Genomic DNA, 20,185 nt, shown 5'->3' with positions numbered 1-20,185 from the left:
GAAAACAGATAGAGAGACAGACAGAGCGTGGAATAGAACTCACTCCCACATGCCATAATAGTAACTAGTGTCCTCATTATATTCACCCAAAATGCAAAGTTTGACCTAATTAAAGAGCAATATTGACTAGATGATCCAGTCATGCAAGGTGCTAACTAGTGCTGCTTGGAAAAACAAGGACACATTTGGACAACATTTCGGGGGGGCGTGTTTCCTCTTGTTCACTAAAAAATGTTTTGATGTAACTTTTTTCAACCAGCTCTGATGCTCAGCCTTTCCTGAAAGGTGATGAGCTTGGAATCTGTCTATCTAATTGTATAATTTCATTAAATCACTAGGTATTATGATGATGCTCTGCATAGTACTAAAGCCTAGTGATATACTCAAAGCCACAAAAAAAGATTTAGATATCCAAATACTATTAATTTTAATTGGGAATTGGACATCCAAATACTTCGGGGAGATTTGAAAACCGCAGCCAGAAAGGGGGAGAGACACACAGAGAGAGCAAAAAGAGGGAATGATAGAGAGAGAGAGGCAGAAAACAGACAGACAGTGATAGGAATATAGGGACAGAGGAATTGCCATACTGGATCAGACCAGTAATCAATCTAACCCAGCATCCTTTCTCCAGCAGCGTCCAGTAACAACTGCTTCTGAGGAAGGTGCAAGATAGAGAGACCATCACATGCATTTAGACAATTATCTAGATAAGTAGATAGATAGATAAGCTCTTTATTAATGCAGTGATTGTTCAAAAAATATGCCAAATCAGATTAATTAGCAGCAGCATCTAGACAATTAACAAGAGTAACAGAAGGAGTTCTAAAAGGAATTAGAACTATACAGAAATAAGATAGTCATTGCATAGAATGAGAAAAATCACAAGCTCAAAAAGAGAATGGGGATTCACTCATTCCATATTTATGTGAGTGAAAATGAAGTGAATTTCTGAGAGTTGAAGCACATTTTTGTTCCACAAGAGGTGAGACCAGATGGTCCCTTCTGACCCTGGAATCTATGAATCGATAAACCTCAAAATTTTACTGGCCCACAGAGACCCCTTCTTGCTCACTCAGATACGAACAAATACATCCCTATGTAAGTCACTGATCACACACCCACATCTCACACATCCACACAAACCCCATCCGTTCTCCAGCTTTATGGTGCTATGTAAAGAAGCTGATGGCAGCCAATCTGAAAATCAGAAAGATGTGCTTGTGTGTCTTTCACTGAGTGGCTGTGGGAACAAATATAAGTTATTCAGCTATAGAGTCCATGAAGCATACCTGGGATGGAAGATGCATAATCTCCCTGATTCTTCACTGGTGCAGACTGCCTAGGTTGCTAAAAGGAGACTTATTAATACAATGTGTGCTTTAATGGGCCTTTGGGGAAAGGTCCCTGAGGTCTCATCATGGGATGTATGATGCTTACAGGAGGCAAAATCAGAGCTCTGTTTATTTTTCATATTATCATAACTATGCACAGAAATGACAATGAGAGAAACATCAGGCCAAACTAACTCCTGGAGGACATACATTGATTTCAGTGGTTTCAGAGTGGTAGCTGTGTTAGTCTGTATCAGCAAAAATGAGGAATCCTTGTGGCACCTTAGAGACTTAGGGTATGGCTGGACTTGCAACTTCAAAGCGCTGCCACGGGAGCGCTCCCACGGCAGCGCTTTGAAGTGAGAGTGTGGTCGCCGCGCCAGCACTGGGTGAGAGCTCTCCCAGTGCTGCAGGTACTCCACCTCCCCGTGGGGATTAGTTTACAACGCTGGGCTCCCAGCGCTGGGACACTGTTTACACTGGCACTTTACAGCGCTGTAACTTGCTGCGCTCAGGGAGGTGTTTTTTCACACCCCTGAGTGAGAAAGTTGCAGCGCTGTAAAGCGCCAGTGTAGCCAAGGCCTAACAAATTTATTTGGGCATAAGCTTTCTTTGGCTAGAACCCACTTCATTAGATGCATGCAGTGAAAAATACAGTAAGCAGTATATATATTGCAACACATGAAAAGATGGGAGTTGCCTTACCAACTGGAGGTTCAGTGCTAATGAGGCCAATTCAATTAAGGTGGAAGTGGCTTATTCTGAAGAGTTGACAAGAAGGGGTGAATATCAAGAGAGGGAAAATTACTTTTGTAGTCCTAACAAAGCCAATGCTATCAAGGTGGATGTCGTCCATTTCCAACACACTTTCTTGTCAACTGTCCTTAGTGCTGTTAGTCTCTAAGGTGCCTGTGGTGCGGCTTTGCCGCGGTTTGTCCCTCAGTGGGGCCATAGGGTATCCCACAGCCTTGCTCTAGTTTGCCAGCCATTGACCTGTGGTCGTGGGGAGTAACGTACAGTCAGTTAGGGGCTCAGGCCCTTGGAGCGGGGGCTGAGTCAATAGTCAAATGGTGGCCCAGGCCCTAGGTCAGAGCGGGGCAGCAAGCAAACAGCCAGGGCCTCAGGCCTTTCAGCAGGGGCTGAGTCACTAGTTCAGTATCAGCCGAGGCCCTGGGTCAGGGCGGGGCAGCAAACAAATAGTCAGGGACTCAGGCCCTTAAGAAGGGGCAGGGTCAGTAGTTCAAATAACAGTCCAGGCCCTAGGTCAGGGTGGGGCAGCAAACAAACAGTCAGAGACTCAGGCCCTTAGGCAGGGGCCGAGTCAGCAGTTCAATAGCAGCCCAGGTCCTAGGTCAGGGCGGGGCAGCAAGCAAATAGTCAAGGACTCAGGCCTTTAAACAGGGGCTGAGTCAATAGTTCACATAGCAGGAGGTCCTAGCCTCTCCAGGCCAAGGAAAAGGGGGAGTCTGCCACTCAAGGAGTGGGTGACAGGCGGGACGCAGGCCCTCCCTTTCCACTGCGTCCCAGCTCGGGGCCCTAGCAGTGGCAGAAACTCGCTGCTGTCAGTGGGGATCCTGGCCGCAACACATTGACATAGACTCTGGCAGTGCTGCAGCCAGACTGGGGTCGGCTGCCACCGGGCTACTTCCACATTCCCCCTCATAAGGTACCTGAGTCATGGTAGTGTCACTGGCCGTCTCAATCACCATCAGTTCCTCTGGGTAAGTAGCGGATGGTAGGCTCAGCTGCTTCTCAGGGAAGCTGGCAAGAGGCAGGCTCGACGCCTCCTCTGGGTAACGAGCGAGGGGTAGGCTCAGCCAGTCCTCCTTGGAGTAGCGAACAGGGGTAAGCTCAGCCAGTCCTCCCCGGGGTAACGTGCAAGGGGTAGGCGCAGGACCCAGTGACTCCACTCATGTGGGTGTTAGGGGAGGTCCATCCCTAGGCGGGGCTGTGGGGTATCCCACCGCCTCGCTACAGTGCCACAAGGATTCCTCATTGTTTTTGCTGATTTCAGTGGCTTACTCCTGAATGATGCCACTGTGAAACAGATTATGTGTGTTTGAATGAAGAGATAGGAAGTTTGAAGTGAATATTGTCTAGGAGTGTTTTGCATGTGGGAGAGGTAGAAAGCTCAAGGTCAAAAAGAGGTGGGTAGACAAGAGAAATTTAGTACTAATTATCAATAGCAGATCTGTTATGTTAATGGGTGAGTGAGAAGAGAATCAGCCCTTGGAAACAGTGACCATAATGTAATTAAATTTCATATCCTTGTAGGGGGTAAAATGCCAACGAATTCCACTGCAGTAGAATTAACTTCAAAAAGGGCAACTAAACACAAAAAAAATGATGAATCTAGTTAAATGGAAATTAAAAGGAACAGTCACAAGGGTAAGATCCCTGCAAAGTGAATGGAGATTAGTCAAAAACATAACAGAGGCTCAAACTAAATGTATACGCACACACAAAACCAACACCATGGCTAAAACAGCAGAGTAAAACAAGTGATTAGAGGCAAAAAGGAATCCTTTAAAAATTGGAAGTCAAAACTTACTGAGAAAGATAGAAAGGAGCATAAACTCTGGCAAGTCATGTGTAAAAGTATATTAAAGCAGGCCAAGAAAAAATATGAAGGGCAACTAGCTAAAGACACAAAAACTAACAGGAAGCCTGCCAAACAACGACTGGGGAAATCAAGATGATAAAGAAGCATTCAAGGAAGACAAGAGAATTACAGAGAAGCTGAATGAATTCTTTACATCTGTCTTCACTGCAGAGGATGTGAGGGAGATTCCTACACTTGAGCCATTCATTTTTATGACAAATCTGAGGAACTGTTCCAGATTGAGGTGTTAAGAGAGGAGGTTTTGGAACAAATCAAAACATTAACCAGACAGGATGGTATTCATCCAAGAGTTCTGAAGGAACTCAGATATGAAATTTCAGAACTTCTATCTATGGTATGTAACCTATCCCTTAAATCAGCCTCTGTACCAGATGACTGGAGGGTAGCAAATGTAATGCCAAATTTTATAAATGTCTCCAGCAGCGATTCCGGCAATTACAGGCAGTAAGTCTAATGTCAGTACCAGGCAAATTGGTTGAAACTATAGAAAAAAACAGAAATATCAGATGTAAGCAATGTTGTTGTAGCCATGTCGGTCCCAGGATATTAGAGAAAAAAAGGTGGATTAGGTAATATCTTTTATTGGACCAACATCTCACACACAGATTACAGAATCATCAGACACATAGATGAGCACAATACGTTGGGGAAGCCAACACGGCTTTTGTAAAGGGAAATCATGCCTTACTAACCGGTTAGAATTCTCTGAGGGGTCAACAAGCAAGTGAACAAGGGTGATCCAGTAGACATAGTATACTTCTACTGCCAGAAAACCTTTGGCAATGTTCCTCAGCCAAGGCTCTTAAGCAAAATAAGCATTCATGGGATAAGAGGGAAGGTCCTCTCATGGATCAGTAACTGGTTAAAAGACAGGAAAAAAAGAGAATAAATGGTTAATTTTCACAGTGGAGAGAAGTAGATAGCGGGGTCCCCAAGGATCTGTACTGGAACCAGCACTGTTCAATATATTCATAAATGATCTAAAAAAATGAGAAGCAATGAGGAGGCAAAGATTACAGACAATACAAAACTTATGCAAGATAGTTAAGTCCAAAGTTGACTGTGAAGACTTACAAAGGGATCTCAAAAAACTGGGTGAATGGTCAATACAATGGCAGATGAAATTAAATGTTGATAAGTGAAAAGTAATACACATTGAAAAAAATAATCCCAGCTGTACATAAAACATGGTGGAGTCTAAATTAGCTGTTACCACTTCAAAAAGAGATCTTGGAGTCAATGAGGATAAATTTCTGAAAACATCTGCTCAATGCGCAGCAGCAGTCAAAAAAGCTAATAGAATGTTGGGAATCATTAAGAAAGGGATAGATAATAAAACAGAAAATATCATAAAGCCAGTACATAAATCCATGGTATACCCAAACCTTGAATACTATGTACAGTTTGTGTTGCCTCATCTGAAATATATATAATAAGAAAGTGTGCAGAGAAGAGCAACAAAAATGATGAGGGAACAACTTCCATATGAGAAGTGACTAAAAAGACTCGGGTTGTTCAGCTTAGAAAAGAGAAGACTAAGGCAGGATATGATAGAGGTCTATAAAATCAGAGAATGGTATGGAGAAAGTGAATAGGGAAGTGTTATTTGCCCCTTCACATAATAAAGAACCAAGGGTCACACAATGAAATTAATAGGTAGCAGGTTTCAAACAAACATAAGGAAGTATTTCACACAACCCCACAGTCAACCTGTGGAACTCATTGCTAGTGGATGTTGTGAAGACCAAAATATAACTGGATTCAAAAAGTAATTAGATAAGGTCATAGAGGGTAGGTCTACCAATGGCTATTAACAAAGATGGTCAGGGACACAACTCCATACTCTGTGTGTCCCTAAACCTCTGACTGCCAGAAGCTGAGAGTGGATCACTCAATGATTGTCCTCTTCTGTTCATTCCCTCTGAGCACCTGACATTGGCCACTTTTGGAAGACAGGATATTGGTCTAGATGGACCATTGGTCTGACCCAGTATGGTCATTCTTAATGACTCTAGAGGAGTTATGCCTGACTTACAATCAGCTGAGTGAGAGGAGAATCATCCCCAGTAATGCCAATGAAATTATTCCTGATTTACCCTGCGGTGAATGAGAGGAGAATCATCCCCATTGACTTCAGTGGAGTAACTCCTGATTTACAAAGGTGTGAGTGAGCAGAGAACCAGGCCTCATCTATCAAGCATTGAACTAAGGATAAAGTTATGGACTTCCCTCTCCACACATGCCCCATGATCCACTGCAGCAGCTCAGCCACAGGGAGAGACCACTGTGCACCATGGGAGATGTAGTCTGTCCAGAGAGGAAGGCCCATGGAGCAGAAAGAAAATGTGGGACTTGGAACTGCAGTTCCCATGGGATACCGCGGCGACTGTGACAGATACAGAGATCAATGTCAACCCAGCCCAAATCTACACAAAACATTCAGTTTTGGGTCAACAAATTGAAATGTAACATCTTGATTCCAGAATGAAGAAATTCTTTGAAGTTCACACATCAGTTATTTTTGGGGAAGTGGGCTGGGGGCAGAAGGGGGTTAACGTCTTATTCTTGTTCAATGTAACTGAAGTCCCTTCGCTTGATTTCCTCTTGATTTTGCACCAGCATGAGTGAGAATAAATTTGGATCCACTGATTTCATTAGTTACTCCTAATTCACACTGTTGTGTTGAGGAGAATCTAACCTCATGGTGTTCAGTGGAGTTGCTCCTCATTTACACCTGGATGAGTGAGAAGAGAATATGCTCCATTGACTTCAGTGGAGTCACTCCTGATTAACACCAAGATGAGCCCCAGGAGAATCAGTCCCACTGAGTGCGAAGGGATTACTCCTGATTTACATTGGGATGAGTGAGCGGAGACCTACACCCACTATAATTGTACACATGGGATGAGTAAGAGAAAAATCTAGCCATACAGAAAGTTATTCAAATATCAAACTTTAGACTATAGACTTCAGTAGATTTATTTTTGCTGTGACCCCATTGGGCTAGATCCTCAGCTGGCGTAACTCTGTTACTTCACTGAAATTGCTATCTAGGTATCTGGCTGGCTGGCTGTCTAACTTCATGTGTTACTCCTGATATACCCTCACATGTGGTGGTGTTTTTTTTTCCCCACAGAGTTAAAATTTCACACGGTTCAGTTACCCATCCTGGACAAATATGAACTGATCAATCCTCACAGCAGCTCATCACACCCCAATAATGTCATGAAAATATATTATTGTCCCCATCTTATAGATAGGTAACCCTAAGCACAGAGATTAGCAGGGGACTCCCCCTTGTAAGACCCAGGAATTTTAAATCTCATTTCCCGTTTGCTGGCCTCCCAGGTGAGCATTACTGGCTATCACACCAAATGTGCTCCCACTTGGATGACCGCTGAGTTGTTGGATCGGATCAGTATATGGGAAGAGGGATCTATTCAGTTGCAGCTGCAAGCGCCCTTTAGGACCAATAAGGGGACAAGATACTTTCAAATCTGGGGAGGGGAAAAGGCTTTGTTATGTCTGTTCCTTGTGCGTGCCAGAGACAGATCAAGAAGGCAAGCAATCCAACTCAATTAGATTTAGAAAGTAATAATAAGGAAATGTGTTAGGTTACTTTTATTTTGGCTTGTCATTTTCCTTGTCTAGAGGGAGGTTTATCCCTGGATTTGTAACTTTTAAGGTTTTGCCTAGAGGGGAGATCCTCTATGTTCTTGAGTCTTTTGTTATTCGGTAAAATACTTATCAACCCGATTTTACAGAGATGATTCTTTCACCTTTTCTTTAATTAAAATTCTTCTTTTAAGAACCTGATTAATTTTTCATTCTTTTAAGATCCAAGGGTTTGGTTCTGTGTTCACCTGTACCAATTGTTGAGAATATATTCTCAAGCCTCCCCAGGAAACGCGGTGTAGGGGCTTGGGGGGATATTTGGGCAAGGTAGGGGTCCAAATGGCCCTCCCTAAATGTTTGTTTAAATCACTTGGTGGTGGCAGCGTTACTTAATCCAAGGTATATGAGGGAAATTGTGCCTTGGGGAGTGTTTAACCTAAGATGGTAGAAATAAGCTTAGAGAGTCTTTCATGCAGGTCCCCACATCAGTACCCTAGAGTTCAGAGTGAGGAGAGAACCCTGACACACCCCCATGAACCAGCTGCGGCAGATAAGAAAGAAACCTAGGTGCAGCCAAGATGAGAGAAAGACCAAGGAACGGAAAGACTGCTGGGAAGCCAAAACGCAGGACAGAAAAGATAATGCTGCTTTTGCTAGGCAAGCAACAGAGCGGATCATAAAACTTATGGAGGATCAGACAGAGTTGCTCAAGTCTCTGATACAGCTACAGACCGAGCAGATCGGAGTTCGAGCGCCTCTGCAGCAGATGCACAATTCTTTGCCCTCTCTATGCCCACACATTCCTTTTCATTCCACAGCACTCCTGAGTTTTCCCCATCACTCCACCCCCTCTCACTACTTGCACAATGATAGCTGGAGCTACACGCAGTTGTGAGGTTTTACCCTTTTTAACAATAAATAAAGGCTAAGGTATTTAATGGCACAGCATTTTTATTCTGTGTTCTACAAAAGTGTATAGCAATCAATTCACTCTCGGGAACAGGTTCCTAAAGCATTGTGTTGCATGGATCTAGGGCCTCAAAAGTGTACATGGATGCAACTGGGAAGCAACTCCAAAGCAGACATGCGTTACAGCCCCTCATTGTTAAAGCGTCTCTGATGTTAATAGCAGCTCTCTGGGCTCCTCTGGCAGCCCTAGCATCTGGCTGTTCAAACTGTGCAGCCAAGCACTCTGCCTCATTTCACACTTAGATTCACACAAAGTGCAGCACGCAGCTATGACCATGGTGGGAATATCATCCTCAGTAAGGTCTAGCCTGCCACTTAAACACCTCCAGCGAGCTTTCAAACAGCCAAAGGCACATTCGACTACAATGTGGCACCTGTTCAGCCCGTTGTTAAAATGTTCCTTGCTGCTGTCCAGGTGCCCTGTGTAAGGTGTCATGAGCCAGGGCTGTAAAGGGTAAGCCGGGTCTCCTGGGATTGTTATGGACATTTCCACATCCCCCACTGTAAACCTGTGGTCTGGAAAGAAAGTCTTTCTGTACAGACCCCTGTTCCTGAAGATGCATGCGTCATGCACCTTTCCAGGCCAGCCTGCATTGATGTCTGTGAAAGGTCCCTGGTGATCCACAAGAGGGTGAAACAGCATGGAGAAGTATCCCTTCCTACTGATGTATTCAGAGGCAAGGTGGTCTGGTGCTAAAATTGGAATGTGTGCCATCAATCGGCCTGCCCCAGTTAGGGAAACCCATCTCTGCAAAGCCATCTACTGCTGCATGCATATTTCGCAGAGTCACGGTCCTATGCAGCAGGATGTGATTTATTGCCCTGCACACTTGGAGTAATACAACTCCAACAGTGGACTTTCCTACTCCAAATTGATTTGCGACTGACCAGTAGCGTTTGGATTCGCCAGCTTCCACACAACGATTGCAACACACTTCTTGACTGAAAGGACAGCTCTCAATCTGGTGGTTTTGCACCACAGGTCAGGGGCCAGCTCAGCACATAGCTCCATGAAGTTTGCTTTATGCATCCTAAAGTTCTGTACCCACTGGTTGTCATCCCACACCTACATGATAATGTGATCCCACCAATCAGTGCTTGTTTCCCTAGCCCAAAAGAAACACTCTACTGTATGCAGCTGCTCTGTGAATGCACAAAGCACTGATAAGTTTCTGCCATCCATATCACACTCAGGTGCCTGCGATTCATCCTCTACTAACTTTGCGAGTAACGCTACGAGTAATTATGCTGCCATGCGTGCCGTCCTCATGACAGCTAACAGCGCCTAGGAGAGAAGTGCGGGATCCATCCTCTCTCAGTGCAGATGCTGGCTCACACTACAAAAGACTGAAAGTTGTAAAAAACAGTGTGAGGGGTAGAACACAAAGCGGTGCATGACGGCACATTTTGCACATTCCAAGATGCACCGTGCTCCGTTTCCACATTCCCACAGCACCTGGTGACGGATGTTGTCACCAGGCACTGTGAGATACATACCCACAGTCCATTGCTTTCACTGTTGACAAAGATGCCCCAAAGTGGACCCGAACTATCGACAGAGAGAGCAAATGTAGACACGCTTTGGCAACTTTGCTTTTGTCGATTTTTCTTTGGTGACATTAGTTTCATTGAAAAAACTTGCCAGCATAGACAAGCCCTTACACATTGATGTAAAAATCAGCTCTCAGTGTGAGAAGGCGATGTGTTTGGCTTTACTTGTGAGTATGTACAGAAAGCTGTCAATAATCTCAGAGCACTGTGAAGATGTTAAATAGTAGAAGATAACAAGCCACTTTACATGGTACCATTATCCTCATTTTACAGCTGTGGAAACTGAGGTACAGAACTACATGGCTTTCTCAAAGTCACACTGAGTCAGGTATAGTACCTTGCTTTCTTGACTTCCAGATTTCACCCATAGCACTATATTACACAACATAATGGGGGATAATTATGGTACCAGCCCAGATGAGGGTGTGAGGTTACAGTATCTATGAACATGATACTGGCAGGAAAAAGATGCATAGAAAAACAAAGATCCTGCAAAGCTCATTCATGACTACATTTAAACATCAACAAAATTAAATGACACCACATAACCCTACATTCTTTTTTAATGTCATATTTCATAGGTTATTTATTTAACTACATTTCTTGATAGAGCCCATGGCAGACACAGTCTGGAGAAATCAAACGTTTAGCACAGAATTCATCCTCCTAGGATTCGGGAATCTCCCCCAACTGCAGATTCTTCTCTTCCTGCTGTTTCTAGTGATCTACATTGTGATTATGACCAGGAACATCCTCATCGTTGCACTAGCTATGGCTGATCAGTACCTTCACACCCCCATGTACTTCTTCCTGGGGAACTTGTCCTGCTTGGAAACCTGCTGTGCCTCAACAATCCTGCCCAGGATGCTGGCCAGTTTCCTGACTGAGGACAGAACCATTTCTGTCCAGGTCTGTATTGCACAACTTGATTTCTTTGGTTCTCTGGTAGCTGTGAAATGCTGTCTCTTATCAGTGATGTCTTATGATCTGTATTTAGCGATATGCAAACCACTGCAGTATGCAGCCCTTATGAATGGCAGGCTCTGCTTCTGGCTGGCAGCTGGGTCTTGGGTAAGTGGTTTTATGGCTTGCACCATCACTGAATGTTGGATATCACAAATGATTTTTTGTGGCCCCAGTGAAATTGACCATTTCTTTTGTGATTACAACCCATTAGTAAAACTGTCCTGCAGTGACACCAGCCTGATGGCTCTTGTGACCTTCCTGTTCTCCTCCATGTCCGTTACAGCTATTCCCCTATTCCATTTTGTTTCCCCAGACTCCATTTTGTTTTCTGTTCTCCTGTGGCCGCCCTTCCCTGGCTGTTAAGTTGTTTACCAGGGCCACTGCCCTTCTCAAAGGGAGGGCCCCTTAACTTGTTTAACAAGAGCCATTGCCCTTCTCAAAGGGATGGCCACTTGTGCTGCATGCTAAATGGGACCACTGCCCTTTTCAAAGGGTTAGTCCTGTTATCACCTCGTTGAACCTGGGCTTGGTGTAGGGTAGGCAATGTCCAGAGCTGCAAGGCCTATTGTGGTTTTAAGATCCTGGGCATGAGTCATAGTCTCATGTGCTCTTGAGTCACCTATTGCACAGGACTATGTCCAGGCATGTCTCTGGGCTTACCTTCAGTTTTTCCCCTGTGCCCCCTCCCCTGTGACAGAGGGAGCCTATCAGGATTACTGGTGGGAAACTGCCCAAGTTTGCCTTTAAAACCAGACATTTTTGAAACACACCTCAGAAAGGTTCCTGCATTGCTGCCTGGTCTGATCAGCCAGGGGTTCTGGGGGGTCCTTTCTCCGCTCTCCTTTTATTTTTGAGCATACCCCCGTTTTTGAAACCCCCCCCACGAAGAACGAATTGCTACCTGAGAGATCTCCTGATTATTGAGACTGTACCGAACCCTCCTTGCCTCTTCTGATGTTGCTGCTGCTTCTGCCTTTGCTGCTGCCTTGGGGACTGGTAAGAATCCCTCTGTAAAGCTTTCTATACTTTTATTTTATTATTTTAGCTGCTGGCTCTGTTTCCCCAGCACACAGACTCAAGCTAAACCTTGGTCTGTGTCTTAAAACCTCTCTTAAACTACAGGGCTCTTTGCCACTGCTAAGCTCTGCTCCTGTGGGCTTTGCCTTGGGGCTCTCTGCTTTCAGCTGTATCCACCGCTGTAGCTACCATCCCTTGGCTTCCTTTGGAGCTGGGTCCTGGATACATACCACTCTGCCCTCTGTAACCTCCCCATAGCATAAGGTGCACCATAGGTCTTGTTTTTTTTTAATAAGTCATAGTTTAAGATTGTAGAGCTTGTAAGTTTCTGTGATATTTGTTAAAGCAGCAAAGAATCCTGTGGCACCTTATAGACTAACAGACATTTTGGAGCATGAGCTTTCGTGGGTGAATACCCACTTCCTCAGATGCATGTAATGGAAATATCCAGGGGCAGGTATATATATGTGTGCTAGCAAGCAAGCTAGAGATAACGAGGTCAGTTCAATCAGGGAGGATGAGGCCCTGTTCTAGCAGTTGAGGTGTGAAAACCAAGAGAGGAGAAACTGGTTCTGTAATTGGCAAGCCATTCACAGTCTTTGTTCAATCCTGAGCTGATGGTGTCAAATTTGCAGATGAACTGAAGCTCAGCAGTTTCTCTTTGAAGTCTGGTCCTGAAGTTTTTTTGCTGCAGGATGGCCACCTTAAGGTCTGCTATAGTGTGGCCAGGGAGGTTGAAGTGCTCTCCTACAGGTTTTTGTATATTGCCATTCCTAATGTCTGATTTGTGTCCATTTATCCTTTTCCGTAGAGACTGTCCAGTTTGGCCGATGTACATAGCAGAGGGGCATTGCTGGCATATATTACATTGGTGGATGTGCAGGTGAATGAACCAGTGATGGTGTGGCTGATCTGGTTAGGTCCTGTGATGGTGTCGCTGGTGTAGATATGTGGGCAGAGTTGGCATCGAGGTTTGTTGCATGGATTGGTTCCTGAGCTAGAGTTATTATGGTGTGGTGTGCAGTTACTGGTGAGAATATGTTTCAGGTTGGCAGGTTGTCTGTGGGCAAGGATTGGCCTGCCACCCAAGGCCTGTGAAAGTGTGGGATCATTGTCCAGGATGGGTTGTAGATCCTTGATGATGCGTTGGAGGGGTTTTAGCTGGGGGCTGTATGTGATGGCCAGTGGAGTCCTGTTGGTTTCTCTTTTCCAAGAGAGAAACCAACAGGACTCCACTGGCCATCACATACAGCCCCCAGCTAAAACCCCTCCAACGCATCATCAAGGATCTACAGCTGGGGGCTGTATGTGATGGCCAGTGGAGTCCTGTTGGTTTCTCTTTTCCAAGAGAGAAACCAACAGGACTCCACTGGCCATCACATACAGCCCCCAGCTAAAACCCCTCCAACGCATCATCAAGGATCTACAACCCATCCTGGACAATGATCCCACACTTTCACAGGCCTTGGGTGGCAGGCCAATCCTTGCCCACAGACAACCTGCCAACCTGAAACATATTCTCACCAGTAACTGCACACCACACCATAATAACTTTAGCTCAGGAACCAATCCATGCAACAAACCTCGATGCCAACTCTGCCCACATATCTACACCAGCGACACCATCACAGGACCTAACCAGATCAGCCACACCATCACTGGTTCATTCACCTGCACATCCACCAATGTAATATATGCCAGCAATGCCCCTCTGCTATGTACATCGGCCAAACTGGACAGTCTCTACGGAAAAGGATAAATGGACACAAATCAGACATTAGGAATGGCAATATACAAAAACCTGTAGGAGAGCACTTCAACCTCCCTGGCCACACTATAGCAGACCTTAAGGTGGCCATCCTGCAGCAAAAAAACTTCAGGACCAGACTTCAAAGAGAAACTGCTGAGCTTCAGTTCATCTGCAAATTTGACACCATCAGCTCAGGATTGAACAAAGACTGTGAATGGCTTGCCAATTACAGAACCAGTTTCTCCTCTCTTGGTTTTCACACCTCAACTGCTAGAACAGGGCCTCATCCTCCCTGATTGAACTGACCTCGTTATCTCTAGCTTGCTTGCTAGCACACATATATATACCTGCCCCTGGATATTTCCATTACATGCATCTGAGGAAGTGGGTATTCACCCACGAAAGCTCATGCTCCAAAACGTCTGTTAGTCTATAAGGTGCCACAGGATTCTTTGCTGCTTTTACAGATCCAGACTAACACGGCTACCCTCTGATACTGTGATATTTGTTGTGTTGCCTAATTGTTGGTTAAGATAAGTTGAGAAAATCATTGCCTGGTTGTATTCTGTAGCTGCTTGTCATTTTATATAAGTTTGATTAAGTTAGGGGATAGATAAGGTTTTTACTATTTGAATTTGTCTTCCCACTGCCCCAACCCCCCCCCCCGGGCTCCCCAGTCACTCATTGCAGTCTCTCTGTTGTTTAAACTTGCAGCCTGTCTGCTCTCTGTGTCTCCCTGAGTTTAAATCTCCCTCTGTAGCGCCTCTATCTTTGGTTTCTGCTCCACCACGTGCTCCTCTTCCCCCATCCCCTAACCTCATTCCTCTATCACTGCCTTTCTCTCTCTCTCTCTCTCTCTCTTTTAATCCCTTCCCCCACGTGTTCACCCTGCTCCTACTGCTGCCAAACCTCAATTGTATTACTGAAGTCTAGCATAAAACCCCATTGGTTACCCTTTTTCTCTCTCACACACCTCACATTTTATATTTACACCACTGTGACACATTTTTACCTAGAGTTGTTGGTTATTTAACACATTTTACCCATAACTGTTAGTTGGTTATATGCTGCTGTGACACACCCTTTACCTAGAAATTGTTAGCTACCTGTTACATTTATACTTCAGTGTTAGTTGGTTACCAACTGTATTGTACCCCACTGTATTGTACCCCACTGTATTGTACCCCACTATTGAAACCCCCTATACTATACTAAAAGAACTCCCTCCCCAATTGCCTACCTTAACAAACCCCATACCCCTCACTATTAAATTTTCCCTGTTTTTGCATTTTCTTAATAAAGTTTATTTTGCACCCCACCTGTGTGGTAATTGCTCCCCAAGATCCCATATACCTGCAGGCAGGGACACTCCATACTAACACTGCCCCCCGTTCTATTAACCCTGGCATCCTACATTGCTATCATCACCACCATCAAGAGAATTCCTTCCATGACCGGGAGGCAAAAGGCATTTTCAATCTTCTCCTCTCACCTCATTGTGGTTACATTCTGCCATGGGACACTAATCTTTGTCTATCTGCTACCAGACACCAACACACTGAGAGAACTGCACAAAGTGTTCTCTCTCTTCTACACTGTCCTGACTCCCTTGGTCAATCCCCTCATCTACAGCCTAAGAAACAAAGAGGTCAAGGAGGCCTTGAGAAAAGCTGTTAGCGAGATTATGAATTTCATGACAAATAGCAAACTATTTTGTATGTAATTATTGTACGTTGCAAAAAAATCAAGATAATGGGAGCTCATCTGACGGGGTGATGCTGTGAATCACTGCACCAGCCAGCAGCCCTTACCTATTAGAGCAGTTCTATTAAATGTAATTGGACTCTTGGTGTGAGGAAGAGCTACGTGTCTGAATAAGGGCAGCAGGGCCAACCAATCCCTGATTCATTTTTCTCTCTTCTGGGAATATCAATTAAAATGGGCTTGTTTGTCATAATGAGTTTTATTATTTGAAATTATTGTTATTATTTAGCACAGAATAGCTCTCTTTGTTTCTATCTGAGGCTGTCATTCACACTTCCATGGGTTCCTAGAAATGAGAAATCAGAATGATTTGCTGTGTAACCTTCCCTTTCTTCAAAGCAAGGATCCTAGTAGCTTTCCCCCTCATGTGGCCATGTGAAGAGTAATACATTAAGATTCAGACTGGACTTTGAGTTTACTGGCCATGATACAACACTTTGCATGTAATGGTTTTGACTTTAGTGGGTTTACATTAGTGTAAAATCACAGGGACAGTTATGATTTGCTCCCACTGTATGAGGATGTGTGGAAATATTATGATAGATAGCAGCAGGGTAGCTGGAAATGAATCTAAAATTGGTGGTATCTGAGTGGCTTCCTTTCCTGTTGGTAGAATTACATTGGTGTTAACGTGGGCAGAATCAATGCAACAGTAGTGTGAGTGGGAGGAGTATCAGACTCTATAATCACATTATCCAGGTAACCAACACTCATGGTGTGCGAAAATTGCCTACGGGGTCAGGAAGAAGCAAATTCCACCCCCCACACACACCATGCGGTCTGGTTATAGTCTCACTTATTTCAGTTTTACACCAGTGTAACTGTGATGACTTCACTAGAGTTACTCATAATTTACACTAGCATAAGTGAGAGGTTGATTTGGCCATTGATTTCGGTAGAGGTACTCCTGATTGCTATTTGGGTGAATGAAAGGGGAATCAATCACTACTGACTCAAATGGAGTTATTCCTGATCTACACCTGGGTGAGTGAGAGGGGAATCAGCCCCACTGAATCCCACTGAGTTACTCCTGATTTGCACCAAGGTGAATGAGAAGAGAATGAGCCCATGTGATTATAGAACATTGCACAAACAGCGAAGTTTATTATGTGGCTATCCTTATTCGCCAATGCCTGCAGGAGCTCAGTCCATAACAACCCCTACTGCTGCCTCAGTATTGGTCACTCCTACTGAGATTTCCATAGCAACCTAACAGAGTTATATGCCCCGTGCTCAGACTTCCAATGAGAATTGGGACCTAATTCCCCTACGCTCCTGCAAAAACTACAACCTCAGTGAATATCAAACAGATACATTCGAGGTCACGGGGAAATATAGCATTCCCATTAGAGAAGTGGGGAGCTAGAGACACAAAGTTTATAGCCAAAATGTTCACACTTGGTAAATGGAAGCTAAGGAGTTTGGTGACTTTGAAAATCAGGCTTTGTTTCTTTAGGACCCGCAGCAGATATTTTGGTCCCTATGCTTAGCATACAAAGTGTGGAAAAGTTACTGTTTAAAGTTCCTCATTTGAAAATGGGGAGTGATAATATCCCTGCTTTTGTCTGGAGAGCTCACGATGCTGTACAATGTGAGGCAAATATTATATCCCATCTGTAAAACCTTCATTCATATGAGAAGAGATAGGAATCCAACTCAAAGATTTCCTGTCTCCCAAACTCTCTACTAAGGCCAGTGGGGCCAGATCTTCACAGGTATTTAGGCACCTAATGAGATTTTCAAAAGCACCTACACTTCTAAAACTCATTGATTTTAATGGGAGATGCTAACGAAAATACCACTAGATGCCTAAATGTCTTTAAAAATTGGGCCCAAGGCCATTAAGCTTGTGGGTGCAACATTGGGTACAAATTATAGTAAATAATTCCTCACCAGTCTTGACCAATGGGAAATTTGAGTGAGCAAGGAATATAGGAAATATCTTCTGATCTCTATGGTTCCACCTTCTTACTCTGTGGGATGAGTGGGTATTTTCTATGTGGACATCTTATTCCATAGGCCCAATTATCGCAAAAGAACCCAATGGCCATTAGAAGTCAATGGATGTTCTGCAATTAACCCCTTTATCTTCCTTTAGAAAACCCATCCTAACAATATGGCTTTTATTCAGCTTTATTAAATACGTGGGCTGAGATTTGCAAAGCAACCTAAAGGACACCCAGTACCCATAACAATTCATGAGAATGTGGCACACAAATCCTGTAGGCACCTTTGAAAATCTCTCCCTTTCTGTATGATTGTAACTATCTTATCAAGCAATACAAATCACTCTATAATAATTAATTATCCTAATCGTTATTAACCAACCCACCGATTTATCATTATAATTATGGCTGTTGTTCTTGTTTATCTTATGGTAGCACCTAGAAGCGATGACTCTGTTGTGCTGGGTGTTGTACAAACACATAACAATGGGACAATCCCTGCCCCAAACAGCTAGCCATCTAAAAATAAAACTACAGACAACAGGGGAACAGAAAAACAGAAGAGGAGAGTAGAAGGAAACAATTAAATGTAACTGGTCAACATGAAGAACAGTGTGTCCAGTGACACAGTTGCCTAACCATTGTCAGGGTATTTTTGCTGGCATCACAGCAGAGAAGAGTTTAAAAAACCTATTTTTGTGTCATCCACAAACTTTACCAGGAATGAGTTTATATTTTAAATCCTTCACAAATCAAAGGGAAAAGCTTCCTGCCCTCAACTTTTCTCCGGGTGGTTTTTATCTCCTGGTTCCTCAGGCTGTAGATGATGGGATTAATCAAGGGTCGCACCACTGAAGAAAATGCAGCCACCAGATGCTGCTCCACAGCAGAGTCAGAGGTTGGTGCCATGTATGAAAACATGCCACTGGTGAGGAATAATACAATGACAGTGAGGTGGGATAGGCAAGTGGAGATAGTTTTACGGCGACCTTCCATGGAAGGGATTTTCTGCACTGTTGAGAAGATCTGAAAGTATGACAACGTTATTAAAGCAAAACAGCTTGAAGCTAAACACACACCAAAGACGATCAGTGCAATTTCATCAGTGTGGGATTCAGAGCACGAGATCCTCAGCAATGGCTGGATGTCACAGAAGAACTGGTTGATAATGGACCCACAGAAGGGGGATGAAAATGTGTTAGCAGTGTGCAAAGCAGAATAGAGACCACCACCCACCCATGACCTGCAGGCTAACTTAACACTCCTCCTCTCGTTTATGATCATTGCGTAGTGGAGAGGATTGCAGATGGCAACGTATCGGTCAAAAGCCATGACTGTGAGGAGGAATAGCTCTGTAGCTAAGAATGACATAAATAGAAATAGCTGTGCAACACATCCCTGGAAAGAAATGGATGAGCTGTTCATGAGGGAGTTGATGAAGGACTTGGGTACTGTGACTGAAATGAAGCAAATATCCAAGAAGGATAGATTTCTCAGGAAGGAGTACATGGGGGTGTGAAGGTGGCAATCAAGGGTTATTGCAATGATAATGCTAAGATTCCCTGACAAGGATACAATGTAAATAAACAGAAACACCACAAAGTGTAAAAGCTGCAGCTTCCGAACATCAGAGAATGGCATTAGAAAGAATTCATTCATGATGGTTTGATTGGCCATGATTCTTCTGGGAATAGCATTTTCTCTCTGCAGAGGGAAGGATAAAGAAACTGGTATAATAACAAGAACGAGAACAGTCGGAGTCATACATACAGATATCTCCTGGTCTTAAATTAATCTAGAGCTGTCCAGAGCTGAGCTCTATTAAATATTTTCAAACACCTTGGAGTTTTAATAGACTACTGTGGGGGAGGGGAATATGGGGGCTTTGGGAAATACTCTATAAGACTTTAAACCCTGGATATCTCCTTATATTCAACTCCTGAATGCAATCCTTCAAACAGCTGCATACAGCCAACTAGAAACCTGAGAAGAATCACCTAAACTATTTTCTGTTCCTCATCCAGGATTGTTTTGATGGAAAGTTTCCAGTAATCTCTAATGCTCTAATGGAACCCACTAACCACATGCCTCCCCCTCCCCTGTTTATTATTAATTTTTGTAAGGTTCTCAAAAACTAAATGAATGTGGGTAAATGCCTGGAGGATTCATAGATACATGACAGATAGTTAGATGGATGGCTAGATCTATCTGCGACACTCTTTCACCACATTGAAACATCAGTACATGGCCCTACTGTGGGTGGGTAAACTAGTTCTAGCTGGAATCATTTAAATAACCTAGAGTTCATTACGTCTTATGGTCCTTCAGTTTGCAAGGGGATGACAAGGTTTTCAAAAATAAATTGCCAAAGCCTGTGGTCTTTACCCAGTCCTTTCTTAAGGACTAATTAAGGATGAGAAAATGTAAGTACGGGTGGCAGGACTTGGGCCAATAATAATAGCAGAACTAATAACTGAATCGAAATAATAATAAGGTAGTGCATAGAATTAGAAAATGAACAAAAGTTATGAAGACTATGAGTAGGAAATATCTGAGATTGCTTGCCGCCCAGAGGTTCTCATATGCCACACCATGGTTGTAAGTGTTAAAGGGCTGCCTTCTGTTCTCAGAAACACCAGTGTAAACCTGG

At 43.8% G+C, this 20,185-nt stretch overlaps 1 protein-coding gene across 1 annotated transcript; it reads left to right on the top strand.

Moving 5' to 3' along the window:
• Positions 1 to 10,707: 10,707 nt before the first annotated feature.
• On the top strand, positions 10,708 to 15,548 carry LOC115639716 (olfactory receptor 1020-like). Its single transcript, XM_030542663.1, has 2 exons — positions 10,708 to 11,330; positions 15,185 to 15,548. The coding sequence occupies exons 1-2, from the start codon at positions 10,708 to 10,710 to the stop codon at positions 15,546 to 15,548; spliced, it is 987 nt and encodes a 328-aa protein (XP_030398523.1).
• Positions 15,549 to 20,185: the final 4,637 nt, after the last annotated feature.

Source organism: Gopherus evgoodei, unplaced genomic scaffold (genome assembly GCF_007399415.2).
Source record: "Gopherus evgoodei ecotype Sinaloan lineage unplaced genomic scaffold, rGopEvg1_v1.p scaffold_109_arrow_ctg1, whole genome shotgun sequence".
NCBI classification, from domain to species: Eukaryota; Metazoa; Chordata; order Testudines; family Testudinidae; genus Gopherus; species Gopherus evgoodei.
The sequence above is the reverse complement of the archived record's forward strand: the minus strand, read 5'-3'. Positions and strand labels throughout refer to the sequence as shown.